This window comes from Bombus terrestris, chromosome 17, assembly GCF_910591885.1.
Source record: "Bombus terrestris chromosome 17, iyBomTerr1.2, whole genome shotgun sequence".
NCBI classification, from domain to species: domain Eukaryota; kingdom Metazoa; phylum Arthropoda; class Insecta; order Hymenoptera; family Apidae; genus Bombus; species Bombus terrestris.
This window is the reverse complement of record NC_063285.1, coordinates 4,251,233-4,269,230: the sequence shown is the minus strand read 5'-3', so window position 1 is coordinate 4,269,230 and position 17,998 is coordinate 4,251,233. Positions and strand designations below refer to the sequence as shown.

At 39.5% G+C, this 17,998-nt stretch overlaps 1 protein-coding gene across 1 annotated transcript in view; it reads left to right on the top strand.

The window, feature by feature from the left end:
- LOC125386774 overlaps positions 1-17,998 on the top strand; it is a 57,940-nt gene that overhangs the window by 27,116 nt on the left and 12,826 nt on the right. The window contains exons 5-6 of the mRNA XM_048413905.1: positions 375-727; positions 14,724-14,824. Coding sequence (XP_048269862.1) covers positions 375-727; positions 14,724-14,824 — 454 coding nt within the window. The remainder of the gene's footprint in view (positions 1-374; positions 728-14,723; positions 14,825-17,998) is intronic.

Here is a 17,998-nt window from a genome sequence, read left to right as displayed (position 1 = left end):
TAAACTAAAATACAATTTTTTCTAAATAAAAATAAAAATAACATAAAGTAGTCATTTTTATATTGATGGTCCAGGAATGAGAGTGGCAACGTTATAGTACTTTTAAACTAAATCTATGCTGTGGCTTATTTGGAATATGTTGCGAAGTGGCTGACGTACAATGTCAGACACTTGTAAATAAAAAAAATTAATTTTACAGCAAAAGAGTTGCTTTCAGAATCTATGATAATTACACACTCTCTTGAAAAGTATTATGAGCTCTTAAAGTCTTAAACACTTTCTCTTTAACACAAAAATACTACGAAAAGTTGGGGAACATTATTTTTCAAATTATTTGTATACAAGAATGATTTTATCTGTTTGCTGCTTTCCAGGAATTGTCCAGGATACATGTTACCAAAAACTTTTTTTGAACAGGAACAGGATTATATATGCAAAATTTGTGAATCAATTGTTCCTTATGCGGAAATTGAAAAAATATTAGAAAATATTGGTATATATCTTTCAACCATGAAGAAAAATGACATTATTGCATGTAAAGAATTTATAAGTCGTTACGAAAGTACTCTCCACCCAAATCATTTTTACAACATTGATGTAACGATTGCTCTGGCTCAATTGATTGGACAACAAACTGGAGGATTAGCAGCAGTAGAAAAAGATCTTCTCATCGAGAAAATAGAATTATGCAAAAAACTGGATAAATTGCTCAAGACACTCGTTCCTGGTAATGTATTTTATTTAAGAAATGATAACGAACGACAATTACTCCATGTTACCTTCATTTACCTTACTCATTTCTGACAAATTCAACGAGTCTTATGTGTTAAAATTAGCTGATTCACTTCACCATAGATACGCAAAATACTCAAATACAAATACATGATGGTAGGATTTCAAGGAATTCCTGGAAACATTTTGTTATTTAATTTGTTTACTCGATTAATATTTTCTGATGCCACCGTTGTTATTGTTATAGGAATTTGACGGAGGGATCAGGGTAATTTTTAACAAATTATAATGTATTTAATACAACCGTATACCTGCCCGTCCAATACTTTCACAGAAACCCCCGTACTTCTTTACCTTTCCTTCTGAGTGTGTATTGCACATTGCTTAGGGCAGTTGAGAATTTCCCTCTTTTTGAAAATATGCAAATATTTGCAAATATATATAGAAATTGCACACCCTAGAAAGAATGCGAAATAGTACCAAATTCTTGTTGGTTAGGCGTCAGGGATCCCCGGGAGATGAGGGTAATTGTACAATTTCCAATTCGCCGTTCTCCACTCTCTCCTCCTCGGGTATCGTGATGATGAACGCGCGCATAACCTAAGGTTACTTTCGAGCTTTTTAACTTCCTGGCTAGGTCGGAGTTTAACCGAGTACATCATGTCATTTCCGCTCATTTTTAGCCATTCCTTCTCCCAGCACTACGAATCTCTTCTAGGTGTAGTCTACTTCTCTATTTCAAAGTTTTTAAAATATACCTTTTCTTGATCAGTTCTTTCCCACCCATCTCAATCTCCCGTGTCCACCAGTATATAATGTTTTTAGCCTTTAGCTTTGTTCTCTTTCTTTCCATAGTTTAGCTACATGTCTTGACCATAGCTTCTTTTTTTAATCACCTCATGGAATTTTCGAGTACAAAGTATTAATGTTTCCTTTAGTCCTTTTCTCCATAAATAATCAATAAATAATGACACGTCATGGAGTTTATCTACGCCGTTCTTCTCAGTGGCTCTCGGATTTCACATTAGGTTCTTTTAGTTCGAACTTCCCGTCACGGAAGTGTCCCACCCCTTCACGTCAGGGTCGACCGCAAGTGACTTCATTTTAGTAATAATAAGTATGTATAATATATAATATAATATAATAATAATAATATAATAATAATATATAATAATAATAAGTAATGTATAATAATAACTATATAATAATAAGTAACTCCAGTTGTCATCATGATTACCTCTTCAATAATATTTTCCGTCGTCAATAGCGTGCCGACATAGCTCCCCAATTTGGTTCTGCCGAGGATCCACCTAGGACAGTGTCACAACGCATGCTCCGTGTCGTCTCCTTCTGTGTCGCATCCCAGCATCTAGAATGAACCTCTTTGCTGATAGCCCTATGATACACGTTCAATATCTCGTATCCGGCCAATAGTTGCATCGTCCAATGATCAATATTTCTTTTACACTTCTTGAAAGTACAAGCGTCCCCTATTAATTTCTTCGTCCAATTGTCATTTCTATAAGAGCTCCATTCTTCCTCCACTTGTCGTCTATACGTTCTTTCACTGCCTTCATCCTTTCCACGAAATTTGAAGCAATTCCTACGCTAGACCGACTCTCATAATGTTCTTGTTGGTAATTCTTCTTTACTTCATACATCTCGGCCCGGAGTTCCGCTTTGTAGTAAATCGGCATTGTGCCCGTCAATACGCACGGCGCTGCATGCGATGCAGTGCTGTAGGCCGTAGACGATTTTACGAATGCTGCCCCCTGGAAGATGTTTCTGTTTTTCCTGATCAACAGCATAAAGCACCACTGTCTCCCATATTCCATAGTAAAGTTTCCTGACTGAGACAGTGGACCCGTTAACGTTAGCTAGCAACATCCTCAGCGCCTCCATGAATAAATCCGCCCTGCCACGGACTTTCTTAAAGTGAGCTCCGAACCTCCTGCAATTATGCAACTGCACCCCAAGGTATCTGATCCCTTTTTTGGTTCTCACTGGATGACTGTCAATCTAAATGTCCATGACATTGGGATTATGTTTCCCGGTGGGCAGGATTACCTCCGTCTTTTCGTGTGCTATCACTAATCTATTGTCAGCACATCACAGTGTCACTACATTCATTGCCCAAGCTTACCCCGATCTCCTCTTGGCTAGTTATGTCAAGTATCAGTGCCAGTTCGTCGGCAAAGGCGACCGCATTCAAACGAGGGATATCCTGAAGCTCCTTCAGGAGGCCTTCGTATAAAAGATTCCATAACAGGGAACCTAATATAGAACCCTGTAGGACACCCGGGTAAACTTTCCTCTTCACCGTCCCTCCGCTGTTACGGATTACAATCTTCCTGTCTTTCAGGTAGCTGCCTAAAAGACATAAAAGTTTCCGGGGCATCCCTCTCGCTTCAGCCTCCAGCGGAATCTTATTCCTGTCAGAGCATTGAACACATTCTTAATATCCACCGCTGCAAGCACACATATCTGTTTTTTTCTTCTGAATCTGTCCGTCAATTCAACTACCCGGCGCAGCGCGTCCACCGTGCTCTTCCTCTTGCAAAATCCAAACTGGTTTATATGGAAGGGGTCGAGCCCCAGCTTTTCCTTGATCAAATTCTTGAAGATATGTTCCTAGACTTTACTAAGTGTTGGCAACATACTGATCGACCGGTACAACGATAGTATTATGGGGTCCCTACCCGGTTTCGGGATAGGTACCACCTTTGTCACCTTTCATATCGCAGGTATTCTTTCACTGAGGTTTACTAGATTTCGTCAAATTTTAAAATAACTTTATTTAAATCGGCATCCTTCGAAGTATACCTAAAATTTTTTCGGTTACGCCTCGTCTTTCTCGTTTTAAAATCATGCAGGACCACGTCGACTTTAGTTTTGCAGACATACTGATACATTAGCTCTTGGGCCAACCTACACCTATTCAAACTTTAAATTAGGATTATTATCTTCTAAGTCTATTTCCTCCTCTCATCGTATCCTTCACCGCTGGACATGCCAGTGATCCTGTTATATGTCTCAGGTTGTCTCTTCTCTCTGCCGCGCAGATCGCACATCTTGGCTCTTTACTACAGCTGTTTATAGCGTGATCCCTATCGTCGCACCTCCGACATAGCACCCTCCTTGTACTCAGTACCGTACACATTATGCCCCAGCATGTGACATCTATAGCATCTGAGGACATTCGGGATAACTCTGGCTGTTGCTATTGTCAATCCTGTCCTAATCCTGATGGTGGATTTCTCACGTGGAATGCTATTCACTGGAGCTACCACCATCGCCTGCTGGGTTCTCAGCGATTTTATCTAAATTCATATTTCCTCCTTGATGTCCAGCTCGGTGTTCTCGGTCAGCTCCTCCCTGGTAGCAATGGGATCTATATTTTTTATCTCAATGTCTCCCTACTTGATATTTCCATGTCTTTCTTCATGGCCGTCTTCAGTTTCACTGCAACCTCGTACGCCGGTACCTTATTATTAATTTCAATCAAGATGTGCCCTGCCCTGGTCTTCCTCACACCAGTTGTTTCCTTGAGTACTGTAAAGATATAGAAGGGATTCGGAAATACAAATAATTTCCTTTATTTAGCACACAACAGTTATACATATATCTTAGACCTCGAAATCCTACTCGCACGCACGCTTGTTGTCAACCAACTCTTCCAGATACTTCTAACGACTGACTATTGTCTTTTGTCCCAACTAAGGCCTGGACGCTCTTTGACGCTTACACACACATTCACATGTACAGTTTAAATGTATCATGTTCCTAACACGCCTCCTTACATTTATACTGTACACTTAATCGTATTTACATGCTTTGAGAAATTATGTAACAGAAACTTTAACACTTATTGCTCTATTTACATTTCTCTTAGTTTACATTCATCCATGACCTAAACCTTTCGAATTTCTCTCTACACAGTGCCTTCGTAAAAATATCCGCAGTATTTTCGTCTGTACTTACTTTAAGTATGTTTATCTTGTTCTCCTTTAAGCACTCGTGAACATAGTAATAATGAACTTTAATGTGTTTAGAATTTTTTGTAAAATTTCCATGCTTTGCTATACTTACCACTTCAGAGTTATCCTCATAAATTTGTACAGGGTTATCGTCTAAATTTACATTGATGATTTTCATAATTTCCCTAATAGACATTAATTCATTCGCCGCTTCCGGTAGAGCTACATACTCTGCATATGTCGAGGCTTTTGTCACACACCTTTGTTTTTTAGACTTCCAACCGATTGCATTTCCATACAATCTAATTACATATCCAGAAGTCGATTTCCTATCTAAATGATATCCTGCCCAATCAGCGTCCACATAACAATCTATCGTTTCACATTTTTCATTCCTTTTATAATCTAATCTTAAATCTCTAGTCCGGTACAAATATTTCAATATTTGCAAAGCATATTTAAAATGTGTCTCATTACAACAATCTTGAAATCTACTCAAATAATTCACACTATAACTTATATCGGGTCTGGTATTTTCACTAATATACAACAATGTGCCAATTAAATTTTTGTATCCAATATCCTCTCTATTTATCTCAGCTTTTTCAATTTTTAGCTTGGTCTCCATAGGTGTACAGTACAATTTGCCATTTTGTAACTTATATTTGTTTGCTGGCACTCCTGCTCGGACAGCCGAGGAGGACGGACGTGTCTAGACGGTCGTCCTCTCCAGGTATAAGTGAATAGTGAAAAAGTGCTCCAAAGTAATAGTGCTGCAAAGTGATAGTGAGGAGGAAATAAAATAACAATGCAGATACCAACTATAAACATAGCAACAAAAGGAGAAACATATTATATAAAAACCAAACAAACCAACATGGAGACAGAAGAAACAAAAGAGCATCGGGGACAGGAAGATAGCAATTCAGAACATGAAGGATACTACCAGGATGAAAGCTGGAAGCCAGTGAAGGCTAGCAAAAAACGTAAAACAACCACAGACACAAGTGCCATAGGAAACCCAGTCACAGAAAAGCAGCGATGGCTGCAAGAATTACCACTAAGTAACTCCTTCAACTCACTAACTGAAGAAATAGACTCTGACCCCGTAAGTAAAACCATTACCCAAACAAACCATATTACAAAACCACCACCAATCTTTGTCGAGGCCCAAATAATAGACCCGCTCATTGATCTACTAAATAATCTAGAAGAGAAAAACAATTACACAATAAAGCAAACAAAATTGGATCAAGTAAAAATTCAAACAAACACACCAGAATCATTTAGGAAAGTTATAAAAGCATTAAAAGAAAAAAATGCCATCTACCACACTTATCAGCTTAAAACTGAAAGGAGCTATAAAATTGTCATAAGAGGATTGCATCCTAAAACCAACGTACATAAACTAAGCGATGAGTTAGCTAAAATTGGACATCAAACTAGAACAATAAACAATATAACAAGATTCGACACTAAGCAACCACTACCACTATTCTTAATAGAACTTGAACCCAGAATCAATAACAAGGAAATATATGATATCAAACAAATACTAAACACAATAGTAACAGTCGAACCACCACGACACAAAAAAGATATACCTCAATGCATGCGGTGTCAACAATACGGACACACTAAAAACTACTGCAACAGAAGCCCAGCCTGCGTCAAGTGCGCAAAAAATCACTTAACTGCACACTGCCCATATTCAGGAAAAATAGAAAAAGTTAAATGCTTCAACTGTAACGGTAACCACCCAGCCAGCTATAAAGGCTGTGAAGTAAGAAAACAACTACAACGAAAACTGTTCCCGCCCCTACGAAGCAGGACAAGCACTAACACACAAGCCCATCATGACAGCACAAAACCTGAAACATTACCAAATACAGAGCAAGCAATAAACACCAAACCTATCAGCACCAACACCATTGGTGGTCTAAGCTATGCTCAAGTAACCAGCCAACCAACACACACACATAACCAATACCACAGCAATAGTAACAACGACACTGCAGAAATCAAAGAACTGCTCGAACAATCCATAAAGAACACCGAAATGCTAACCAGAATGATAAGCGAACAAAATGCAGTACTCAAACAGCAAACCCAACAAATCACAGTCATGCTACAACTACTTACAAACGTGCTAAGCAAAAAATAAAAACGGACACTCTAAAAATAGCAGCCTGGAACTCAAACGGCCTACAACAACGGGCCCTCGAAACTAAAACATTCATATACAATAATAATATAGACATATTACTTGTCTCAGAAACACACTTCACTACAAAAAGCTATTTGAAAATACCATACTACACCATATATGATACCAAACACCCCTCAGGAAAAGCTCACGGAGGGACAGCAGTGATAGTCAGAAACGATATCAAACATTATCTTCACAGCCAAGTTAACAAAGAATATTTACAAGCAACCACTGTTACAGTTCAAACTAGCAGCAACCACTTCCAGTTGTCAGCAGTATACGTGCCTCCGCGACACAAAATAACAACACAAATGTGGGAAGAATACTTCCAGGATCTAGGGGACAAGTACATCGCAGCGGGAGACTACAACTCAAAGCACACGCTCTGGGGATCAAGAAACATTACACCTCGAGGTAGAACACTGGAAAAATACATTAGAAATAATAACCTCAATATATTATCCACAGGAACACCGACACATTGGCCGACTGACCTGAACAAAAAACCAGATCTTCTGGACTTTGCAGTTACAAGGGGACTAAACACAAATAAACTAAAAATAACACCCAACCTCGAGCTCAGCTCCGATCATACACCCATAATAATTGAATACAGAAACAAACCAATTCACTATAGCAAACCAGAAACACTATGCAATAAAACCACCAATTGGCAAACTTTCAAAGAAATAATAGAAAGCAAAATAAACTGCAACATCCCGTTAAAAACTCCTGAACACATAGAACAGGCAGTAGCAACATTGACAGCAACTATTCAGGAAGCAGCAAGGACAACCACTACTCCCGAACCAACCAGCAGACAAACAATAACAATACCGCAAGAAATACTTGACAAAATCAAAGAAAAAAGAAAAGCAAAAGCAAAATGGCAAAAATACAGAACCCGAGAAAACAAAAAACACTTAAACAAACTTGCAAAGGAAATAAAAAACAAAATAAAGGAGCACAACGATAACGAATTCTCAAAGTCCATAGGGACACTCTCCACACACGAGAACACCAACTATTCACTATGGAAAGCCACGTAAAAAATAAGGAAGCCAATAATACCCGTCCCGGCAATCAGAAAAGCAGATAACACATGGGCAAGAAGCAACGAAGAACAAGCTGAAGAATTCTCCAACCACCTCTACAACACATTCACACCACACATTACCAACAACAGCAACCTCAAAAGTCATACGGAGGAGGATCCACAAACCACTGCTACCACAGCCGACAAGGAATACACCATACCTAAAACATCGGCACAAGAAATTAGAAACGTAATTGATAAAACAAAAAACAACAAAGCGCCAGGAATCGACCTAATTAATGGTAAAATCTTAAAAAACCTTCCGCCAAAAGCAATAAGACTAATAACAGTAATATTCAACGCAATTCTAAGAATTCAATACTTCCCCAAACCATGGAAATTAGCACAGATCAAAATGTTACATAAACCAGGCAAAGACCCGCACCAAACTGCATCTTACAGACCAATATCACTGCTTCCAGTATTTTCCAAAATACTGGAAAAGATAATATACGACCGCATAAAATCAATAATAGAGACAAAAAAACTAATACCGGATCACGAATTTGGTTTCAGAAACAAACACTCCACGATAGAGCAAATGCACAGGCTTATAAACGAAATAATAGTAGCACTAGAAAACAAGGAATACTGCACAGCCCTCTTCATAGACATAGAGAAAGCATTCGATAAAATTAACCATGAAAGTCTACTACAAACAATTAGGAAACAATTCCCGGAGCAAATACACCACTTAATAAAATCCTACCTAAGCTGCAGAACCTTCGTAATAAAAATCAAGGACACACATTCTCAAGTTAAAGACATCAAGGCCGGGGTACCACAAGGAAGCGTCCTAGGCCCAATACTATACACATTATACACGGCGAACATACCAACAACTACCAACAGCACAGTATTGACATTCGCGGACGACACAGCTATACTAGTCAGGCATACTAACCCAGAAACTGCAGTCAAAATACTACAAGAACACATCGTAAAAATAGAAAATTGGCTACGAGAAAAACAAATAAAAGCAAACCCCAATAAATGCAACCATATTACATTCACGCTACGGAAAAAGACACCACCAAACATCCTATTGAACGGCAGGCATATAACGCAAACAAAGCATGTCAAATACCTAGGACTCCACTTAGATCAAAAACTCACCTGGAAACTACACATCAAATCAATAGTAGAAAAAATACAGAAAACAAGAAGACAAATGCATTGGCTAACAAGCCGAAAATCCAAACTAAGCACAGAAAACAAGTTAAAAATATATAAAACGATCATAAAACCAATCTGGACGTACGGAATACCACTATGGGGGACGGCAGCAATGAGCCATATAAACAAAATAGAGGTAATACAGGCTAAAATCCTCTGGACAATAGTAAACGGACCTTGGTACGTCAGAAACGAAGATATACGAAGGGACCTGGGAATGCCAACGGTCAAGGAAGAAATCAACAGATACTCCGAGAAATACAAATTAAGAATAGCAACACACATAAACCGGCTAGCTGCGGAAACATACAAAATCACAAATATGGACAGAAGACTAAAAAGGAAGCACCCAGCAGACCTTATAAAGGACACAACCTAAGAAACACGAGGATGGTATCCCGCTGGGGGTAGCCACCAACATGCTAATTTAACCGTTAAAAAATTCCACCAAATGTCCAAATTGGACAAATTGTGAATTTTAATAAAAAAAAAAAAAAAAAAAAAAAAAGTATACCGCTGTACAAACTATTTTCGGCCAGTACCTTTTATGTACTTTCGCTTCCGCTAACAAGCAACGTGCCATGTCTATCACTGTTCTATTATACCTTTCCGCTGTCCCGTTTAATTCATGTACGTAGGTTGGGCAATTATTTATTCTGATATCTTTATCTCTAGCAAATTTATAAATTCGATTATTTAAATGTTCTTCTCCATTATTGCATCTCAATATTATTAACCTCTTGCTCGTTAAATTCTCGGCTTCATTTACAAGCTGTACGAAACAATCAAAGACCTCATCTTTTGATTTTATACAATAAATTCTAGCTATTTTACTATAATCATCGATAAATAAGATGAAATATTTCTCTTCATTGAATCCGGTAGTCTTAAAGGGACCGCACACGTCCGTATGAATAATTTCCATTATCTACCAAGCCTTGGTTCGATTATTTTTGAATGGTAAATTATGCATTTTACTTTCTATGCACACCCTACATTTCAAAAATTCCTTTTCAAATTCATTTGGTATACCAGTCACTAGCTGCTCTTTACCCAAAATATTTAAATATTTAAAATTTACGTGTCCTAGCATCCTATGCCATCTTTCCTTTTTACTCATACGTTCGGCACTGTTTGCTAAGTGCTCCTTCTCTTTCAATATACTTTTCATTCTATATGTTGCATTTTCTTTAACCGCTACCGCTGTAAGTTTATTGTACTCTTCTATTACTTTTGCAATATTTCCTTTTGAAATAACCGTGTTCTTATCATCTGTTAACTTGCCTAAACTAATCAAGTTTGCGGACATTTCTTTCGCATAAAAAACATTATTCATATTTATTTTATTTTGCTTTCCAAATGCTTCAAAATAGCTTATAACATTCCCTACTTTTGTTGCCTTTATCGATCTATTATCGCCTAAATATATGTCGGGTTGACGTTAAGATTTGAGCTGGGTTAGGGGCGTGAAACGAATCCCTATTGGCGCTAGACGTGATCATTATGCAATAGAGGAGATATTTACTAGTGCAAATATGACTATGATGGAATTGGACGAGTAATCGCGATAATTAGATACTCGAGAAACTAATGACAATGATCCTAGGCTCACTAACGAATCCGCGGTCAAGGGGATGACGAACTCTACTTTTCTTCAGCGTCTAAGTTGTACTCAATGTTAATGCACGAGGCAATCACTACGTATCTGAGAGTTACTTGAATCGTCTTTGAGATCGTACCGGAGAGTGGTTCTCCATCACGGTAACGCTGTCGAGGAAAACTATGACGGGTGTGCCTAAGGGCACGAAATCATCGGATTCGTGGAGAAAAGCCTTCATTCGGAAAGTGAGGGAAATCGGCGTTACTGTTAATTGGTCAATTTCCATGTTGGTGGTTAGGGAAGGGTGCTAGCCGCCCTTAAGAGGAAGTTCGAGAAGAGGAAGCGTCGTTCGTGAGAAAAATAGATTTCTGCTATTTTCTCGTAGTTGGGACGAGGACTGTTTGTCGGTTTGAAGGACTTTAGTTAAACAGATCTTAAGATTTATAGCGGGTCCTCGGGCTAGCTGAACATGTACTGTGGAGACGCGTCGACATCTGGTAATCATCTTACTCAAAGAATAGAGTCTGCGTGTGGCGAGCCACGGGACAGAAATCGTTGAAATGCTTACCGTCGTGCCCCGTCCTAAGTATTTCTTTTAAGGAGAGCTATAGGGTTACTTCATGCCTTTGTTAGACAAAACGTTCATCCCTTGACCGCGACTACGTTCGGCGACTGGTTGTCGCCTCGAGCCCGAGCTCACTATCATAAATCTCAAATAAGTACAGTCGAATCGAATGACAACAGTTTCTTAATTCGGCTATGGTGAAATCTAAATTACAATACTAGGGGTCTTCGCAAAGTTCCGAAGGGAAGGTTCCAGTATTCTTTCATCTCCGACATATATATTTACCGGTTCTTTAAGGTCGATAGATTTATCAAAATAATTGACATTATTAATTATGTGATCTGTACAACCGCTACCTAATAGCCACATTATTTCATTAGCACTTATCTCGTTCACCTCACTGCTGTGTGCTGCGTGCGCTGTTGCTATTGTCATGTCGATTCGAGATTACTTCACGTTCCGCACGAGAGGCGAGAGACTCGTATTTCAATTATGATCGTTATTACAAAATTTATTAGCAACTGACAGAGTAACGATACAGAATGTTATAACAGAATAGAATAGAATGTCGAGTATTGACTTGGGAGGGTTTTTATATCAAGGGTTTGGTTCCTGTGGAGGGGTTATCGCTGGATGCCGATTACATTAGCATCCTATTATTGCTTAGTTATTGTTTCGATGGCTAAGGTATATGAGATATGATTATCCTATCGCTGTATTCCCGGGACCACCGTGACACTATCCATGTGCCTGTTTTTGAGTTACCATGCTCGCTCGTGCCGGTTGTTGATTGACGATGGAAATTTTCACATCCCCTGCTCGTATTGCCTTTGTTGCCTCTTCCTCTGCCGCGACCACGTGTTGGCCCACGCCAAAAACTGTTACTGCTTCCCGCTTGGACGCCATTTTGACACTCTCTCGCAAAGTGTCTTACTCTTCCACATCTGAAGCATTCTTCCTTTTTTGCAGAAAAGGTGTTGGATTGCATTTCTCCTCGATTGGACTTATTTTTCTTCTCCGCTATTTCAATTTTATTTTTTACATACGCTACCGTTTGATTTTCTTCTTTCAATGCATCTATTATATCCGCTATGTAGCTGTATTCTTCGGGTAACGTATTCAGCATATAATTTAATTTTTCCCTCTCACTCACTTGTGCACCCGCACATTTTAATTCGTTTATTAATTTTTCGAAATCGCTAAAGAACGATGCTGAATCACTGTAGTTGTCAAGTCTTATCTTTTCCAATCTCCTTCTGCATACGATCTGTAGTGCCGTCGACTCTTTCAAGTACATTTCATTGAACTTTTTCACTATCTCATACGCCGTGTTTTCTTCTCTAATATATTCCAATTGTCTATTTGTGATGGCACTGTAAATTATATTTATTGCTTTCAGATCCTTTTTGTCCCAGTCTTCACTGTCGGTTTCGGTCTTCACCCTAGTTGTGACAATCTCGCATTCTTTATACCTGAGAAACATCGTTATTCTTTGCTTCCACATACCGTAATCCTCACCATCGAATATAGGTATCATGATTTCCGATCATGATTCCGATAAATGATTCCTTATCTCTTACTCAAGCGTTCCTACGTGCTCGAAGTATATCTTTCCTCTTTGTAACCTTTGAAGGTTTCTTCCCTTACTGAAAACTCACTCGAACTAACTTTCAAGATTGAAAACCACGCACTAAATAACTTGAAAAACTATGAACCACGCTCTACTGCCACGTAAAGATATAGGAGGAATTCGGAAATACAAATAAGTTCCTTCATTTAGCACACAACAGTTATACATATATCTTACACTCTAAAGACCTCGAAATCCTACTCGTACGTACGCTTGTTGTCAACCGACTCTTCCAGATACTTCTAACGACCGACTATTGTCTTTTGTTCCAACTAAGGTCTGGACGCCCTCTGACGCTTACACACACATTCACATGTATAGTGTAAATGTATCATGCTCTTAACAAGTACATCTTTCGCTCCCACTACCTCTCTGTAAGAATCTAACCAGTTAGCGTCCTGGCCAACTTTAACCAGGATCGCTTCGCTTTTTCCCCTTGCTACTATATCCCTTCTTTCATCCTTACCACTTTTATTTCTCAGTGCCTCCTCATCGGTCTAATCAGCTACACTCCTAATCCCTCTTCGCCTGACAATCGCCGTCCATTCACCCTCGCTTTCGGCATTTTGTCTGTTCCTACCACATGCCTCAGCATATGATAGCTTCTCTTGCCTCGGATTTCTCCTATTAGTCGTTCTTCTTTCTTTCAACGGCGATATTCCTTTCCCTTTTGCCGACTGGCCGACCTCGGTTTGAACGGCTGCCGACACGCCAGCGCGGTGTATTCACTCTTGTTCCTTAGGAGTCATCTGGGTGGGCACCATTCTCCTGTCACGACGTTCCCTTTTCATTTCGGCGTTGGTGTCGATCCAACGCCTCATATTCCTTATTTCCCTTGTATTATCAGCCTTCAACTTCTCCAGCGTCGGGTCACCCGACGTTGGGCAGATCTACTTGTAGATAAGTAAGTTGAGTTACACTTGAATTGTGGACCAGTGAGTTCAGTTCGACTTGGACTTTGGAAAAAAGCACATTGGCTACCCCGTTGACCGTGGATTCGTTATTGGGTCTAAGATCATTGCCATTAGCATTTCGAATATATAATTACCACGGTTACTTGTCAAATTCTGTAATAATCATATTTGTACTAGTAAATATCTTTTCTATTGCGTAACAACCATGTCTAATCCAAATGAAGATTCGTTACACGCCCCTAACCCTAATGATAACTCGACATGTATATAGGGAAAAATTGCTCAAAACGTTGATCTTGATGACATATTTCAAGGTCAGTGAAATCGATAAGTTCATCCACGTCGTAAATAATTACCAATAATCCTTGTATAGAAGATATATTAATATCATGTTATTACTAATAATATTTCTTCTTTGCAATTTGATATGGTAGGTACAAATATCACTGCATATCATTTATAACTATACATGATAGGTATATATAAGAGAAAACAATAAACATGCAATTGATAAACTTTTACAAATTTATCAGAAAGCAAAGCTGCAACGAAAAAACATTATCTTTAATTTTAACTCTATTTTTATTTCAAATATAACTAGTATGCTTTCTTAAAAATCGTCAATTACATAAGATTATAAAAATCGGCAATTTCAAAAATTCATACAGTTGCCTACGTATGTATGTGCGCAATGAGCACGATCCTACCTGAATCAGATCAATTAGTACGCTTACTTACGTCATGCTTTACTTTACGATTTCATTGTATCTCATCCACTTGGTACGGATAGTAATAGTACGTATAATTTGAGCTTTTTGCTTCAGCTGAAAATCGAATTCGAGGCCTGATTCTTTTCGAATTACATGCAGCCCACGCAGACCTTAGTAGGAGACATACAGAAATGGAGATTTTAGTGCCATTATTGGTAAGATGAAATATCAAATTTGATACATACTTAAATAATACTACATATTTAAATAATAATATATATGTCGATGATGAAAGGACACCGGAGCCTTCCCTTTAGAATTTTGGGAAAGTCCCTTAACACTTTAATCTAGATTCTACCATAGCCGTAATTAAGCAATTGTCGTCATTCAATCCGACTGTGTTTGTTCGGGATTTATGATAGTGAACTTGCGCTCGAGGCGATAACCAGTGGCCGAACGTAACCGCGGTCAAGGAATGAACGTTTTTACCTAACAAAGGTATGGAGTAATTCTATAGCTCTCCTTAAAAGAAATAGTTATAGCGGCACGCGACAGTAAACGCGTGTAAACGACAATTCTAACGGTTTCTGTCCTGTAGCTCGCCACACGCAGACCCTATTCTTCGGGTAAAATGATTACCAGATGTCGACGCATCTCTACAGTACATGTTCAGCTAGCCCGGCATCAGAGTGCGCCGGCTGTACGCCGGCGTGGTGCGATCGAGGCTCCTCTATGGAGCTCCAATCTGGGCAGAGGACCTGATAGCCAGCCGCCGCAGTCTTCTGAAGGTCAGGAGGTTGCACAGGACGGTGGCCATCAGGGTAGTGAGGGGCTTCCACACCATTTTTGCGGCAGCAGCGGCGGTTCTCGCCGGGTTCCCCCAGTTCGAACTGCAGGCACTGAGGTGTCGCGAGATTTACCTTCACACTCGGGGTCTGTCGGACGAGGTCGATCCGGTGGGCGCCGACGTTGAGGGTCGGGCTCGACGGGCCCTGCTCGACAGATGGCGTGCCAGGCTCGGCATGAGAGCAGGCGCGCCGGGGCTAAGGGTCCTCGAGGCCGTCCTTCCAAACTGGGACGTTTGGTTGGACGGGGCCGGGGCCGGGGCCCCCTGACTTATAGGGTGACGCAGGTACTCGGGTGTCCGTGCGGATTTCCTCCACGTCAAAAAAAAAAAAGTTATCGCTTCTTTCAACCTCATTGAAGTGCTTTATTATTGTAATCATATCGAAATATTATATCCATAGTTGTCATTTCATTCTCAAGTTTTAAGATAATGTGAAAATTTTGAGACAACATTCTGAAAATCTGTATCTATGATGTTATCTTGCATACTGTCTGTTGCGAATTATCAACTAAAGAGCGACCGGCCAAGCCCAACCGATTGGTCGATATCGCGTACCTTGAATGACTTAATACTCAAGGTGGAGGAGGTTTAATAGATCGATTGTTAGTGTATAAAAGTAAAAGTAAAGTTATTGCATAAAAGTAAAGTTTGATGTTTTGAACACAGCAGTTGTAAGATCTTGTTGAGAGTGAAGTATTTCACCCGCACGGTACGACGCTCTGTTGGTGACTGTCCTAGTATGTCGCTGATTTCCCCCATCAGCCGTTGGGTCTCGTCCATGCATTGTGCCTTCCCGACCGGGGGTTTTCCCTGAGGTTTCTCCCTGACCTCTGAATCATCAGATTTACAGCTCGAGGAGGATAGGTAATTCGAAATTTCTCAAAGAACGGATAGGTGCTATCCAAGGCATAAACGAACGGCCACTGGAAATCCCGAACACCGTTTCAAAGATCATATAAAGTTTTCGAAAACCTTGATCTCATCGTCTGTGATTTGAAAAGAAGCTAAAATAATTTCTGATAAGGCTAAGTAGGTGGCCTATTACTGCTCTTATAAACATGGATATGTAGCGACACATGAGTCATAGGACGATTCGAATCGGGAGTGACTTTTATTGTTGTACCTTAGAGTATCAACGCTGTTTTGATTTGCAAGGTTTAAGAATAAACAAACTTTGGACAAAAACATTATCGCTGTTATGAATAATCGTCAACCGGAACCACATATGACCTTCTGTAAATCCATCGGACAATATAAATAGACGGACATCCCCTCTAGGGAAAGGAGTCTTTAGAGCGAATTAGTATAGCGAAGAATAAGCGAGCAGCATAGCGAGTCATACGGTAGAATCAAGTGAGCGATGGTTACGACCGACATGCACTATCTCTGTACTTGTACTTAAAATGATTTTAACATAATTAACTATTACATTTTTACTACTCGTCTGTATTTTCGAGCTATCGCGGGGAGACGCGGTCGTTAGAATACGCGCCAACGGGAGTCGTAAATTCCCGTTACGATTAGAATGATCGACACCACGAATAGTTCGATCCCCGTATTTCGATTAAGATAATAGGGGTGATTCAGGTATGATAACACTGTGGCTCACAGAGTTAAAATTTATATTTCCAACACTTAGTATACACGATTGAATAGATATAATCACTTAATAACTTAGCACGGTATGAGACTTAATGTTAGAAGTTAGGCGTTAGATCTTTGACTGTGGTAGGAAAATGTGAGAGATATAGGAACGGTGAGAGTTGTAGGGAATGCAGGAACTCTAGTCACCGTGAGAGACGATGGAAAACTCTGAAGCTTATTCTAATGTGAATAAGGAGGAAAGCTTGGTATGGATGTGCCCTTTGAACGAAGAACGCGGATTCGTTGCTTACATTTTTAGTTAGTAGAGTGAGGGCAATAATCCGCGATGTCGATTGGTTGGGACCAATGTTAGGAAGGAAGAGAGGAGGAAGAAACCTCCTACCAACTTGGGTCCTAGGCGACATTGTTTACAGGGAAACTCAGATTTTTCGTTAGGTATATCTCCGCTTTCTTCGTAATTCTTAAGAGCACATAATTCTAAAAACCGGCCGAAAATACTTCTGGAATTAGAAAGTCTCTTCTGGCAAACAGATGTGCTTAGACCATGTGTGTGAACAATGCAGCTAGAATTGCAACTTTATAGTGGGTCCTTGGGCCTATGGAGTGTTAGAAGGACGGCAGGTAGACCGGTGGTTGGCAAGCCGCGCGGGATGGCGTGCAGATGTGTTGCGCGACAGAACATCGTCTCTTTAATAAACTAACACGTTATTACTTAAAGTACTTAAAATTTTGTCCACGTGAACTGCCGTTCGTTGCAAAGTTCGTTACAAAAAGTTGTATAGTACTCAATTGTTCGAGGATATTTGTCTACTTATTCGACTATTTCGTAACGAATGTAATAAGCGTAGAATATTGTACTTATTAATCATTTTGAAGATACTGTCGTCGCACAGCAATTTTCTATAAAATTTTGGAGTATAACAACTTGTATGTACTA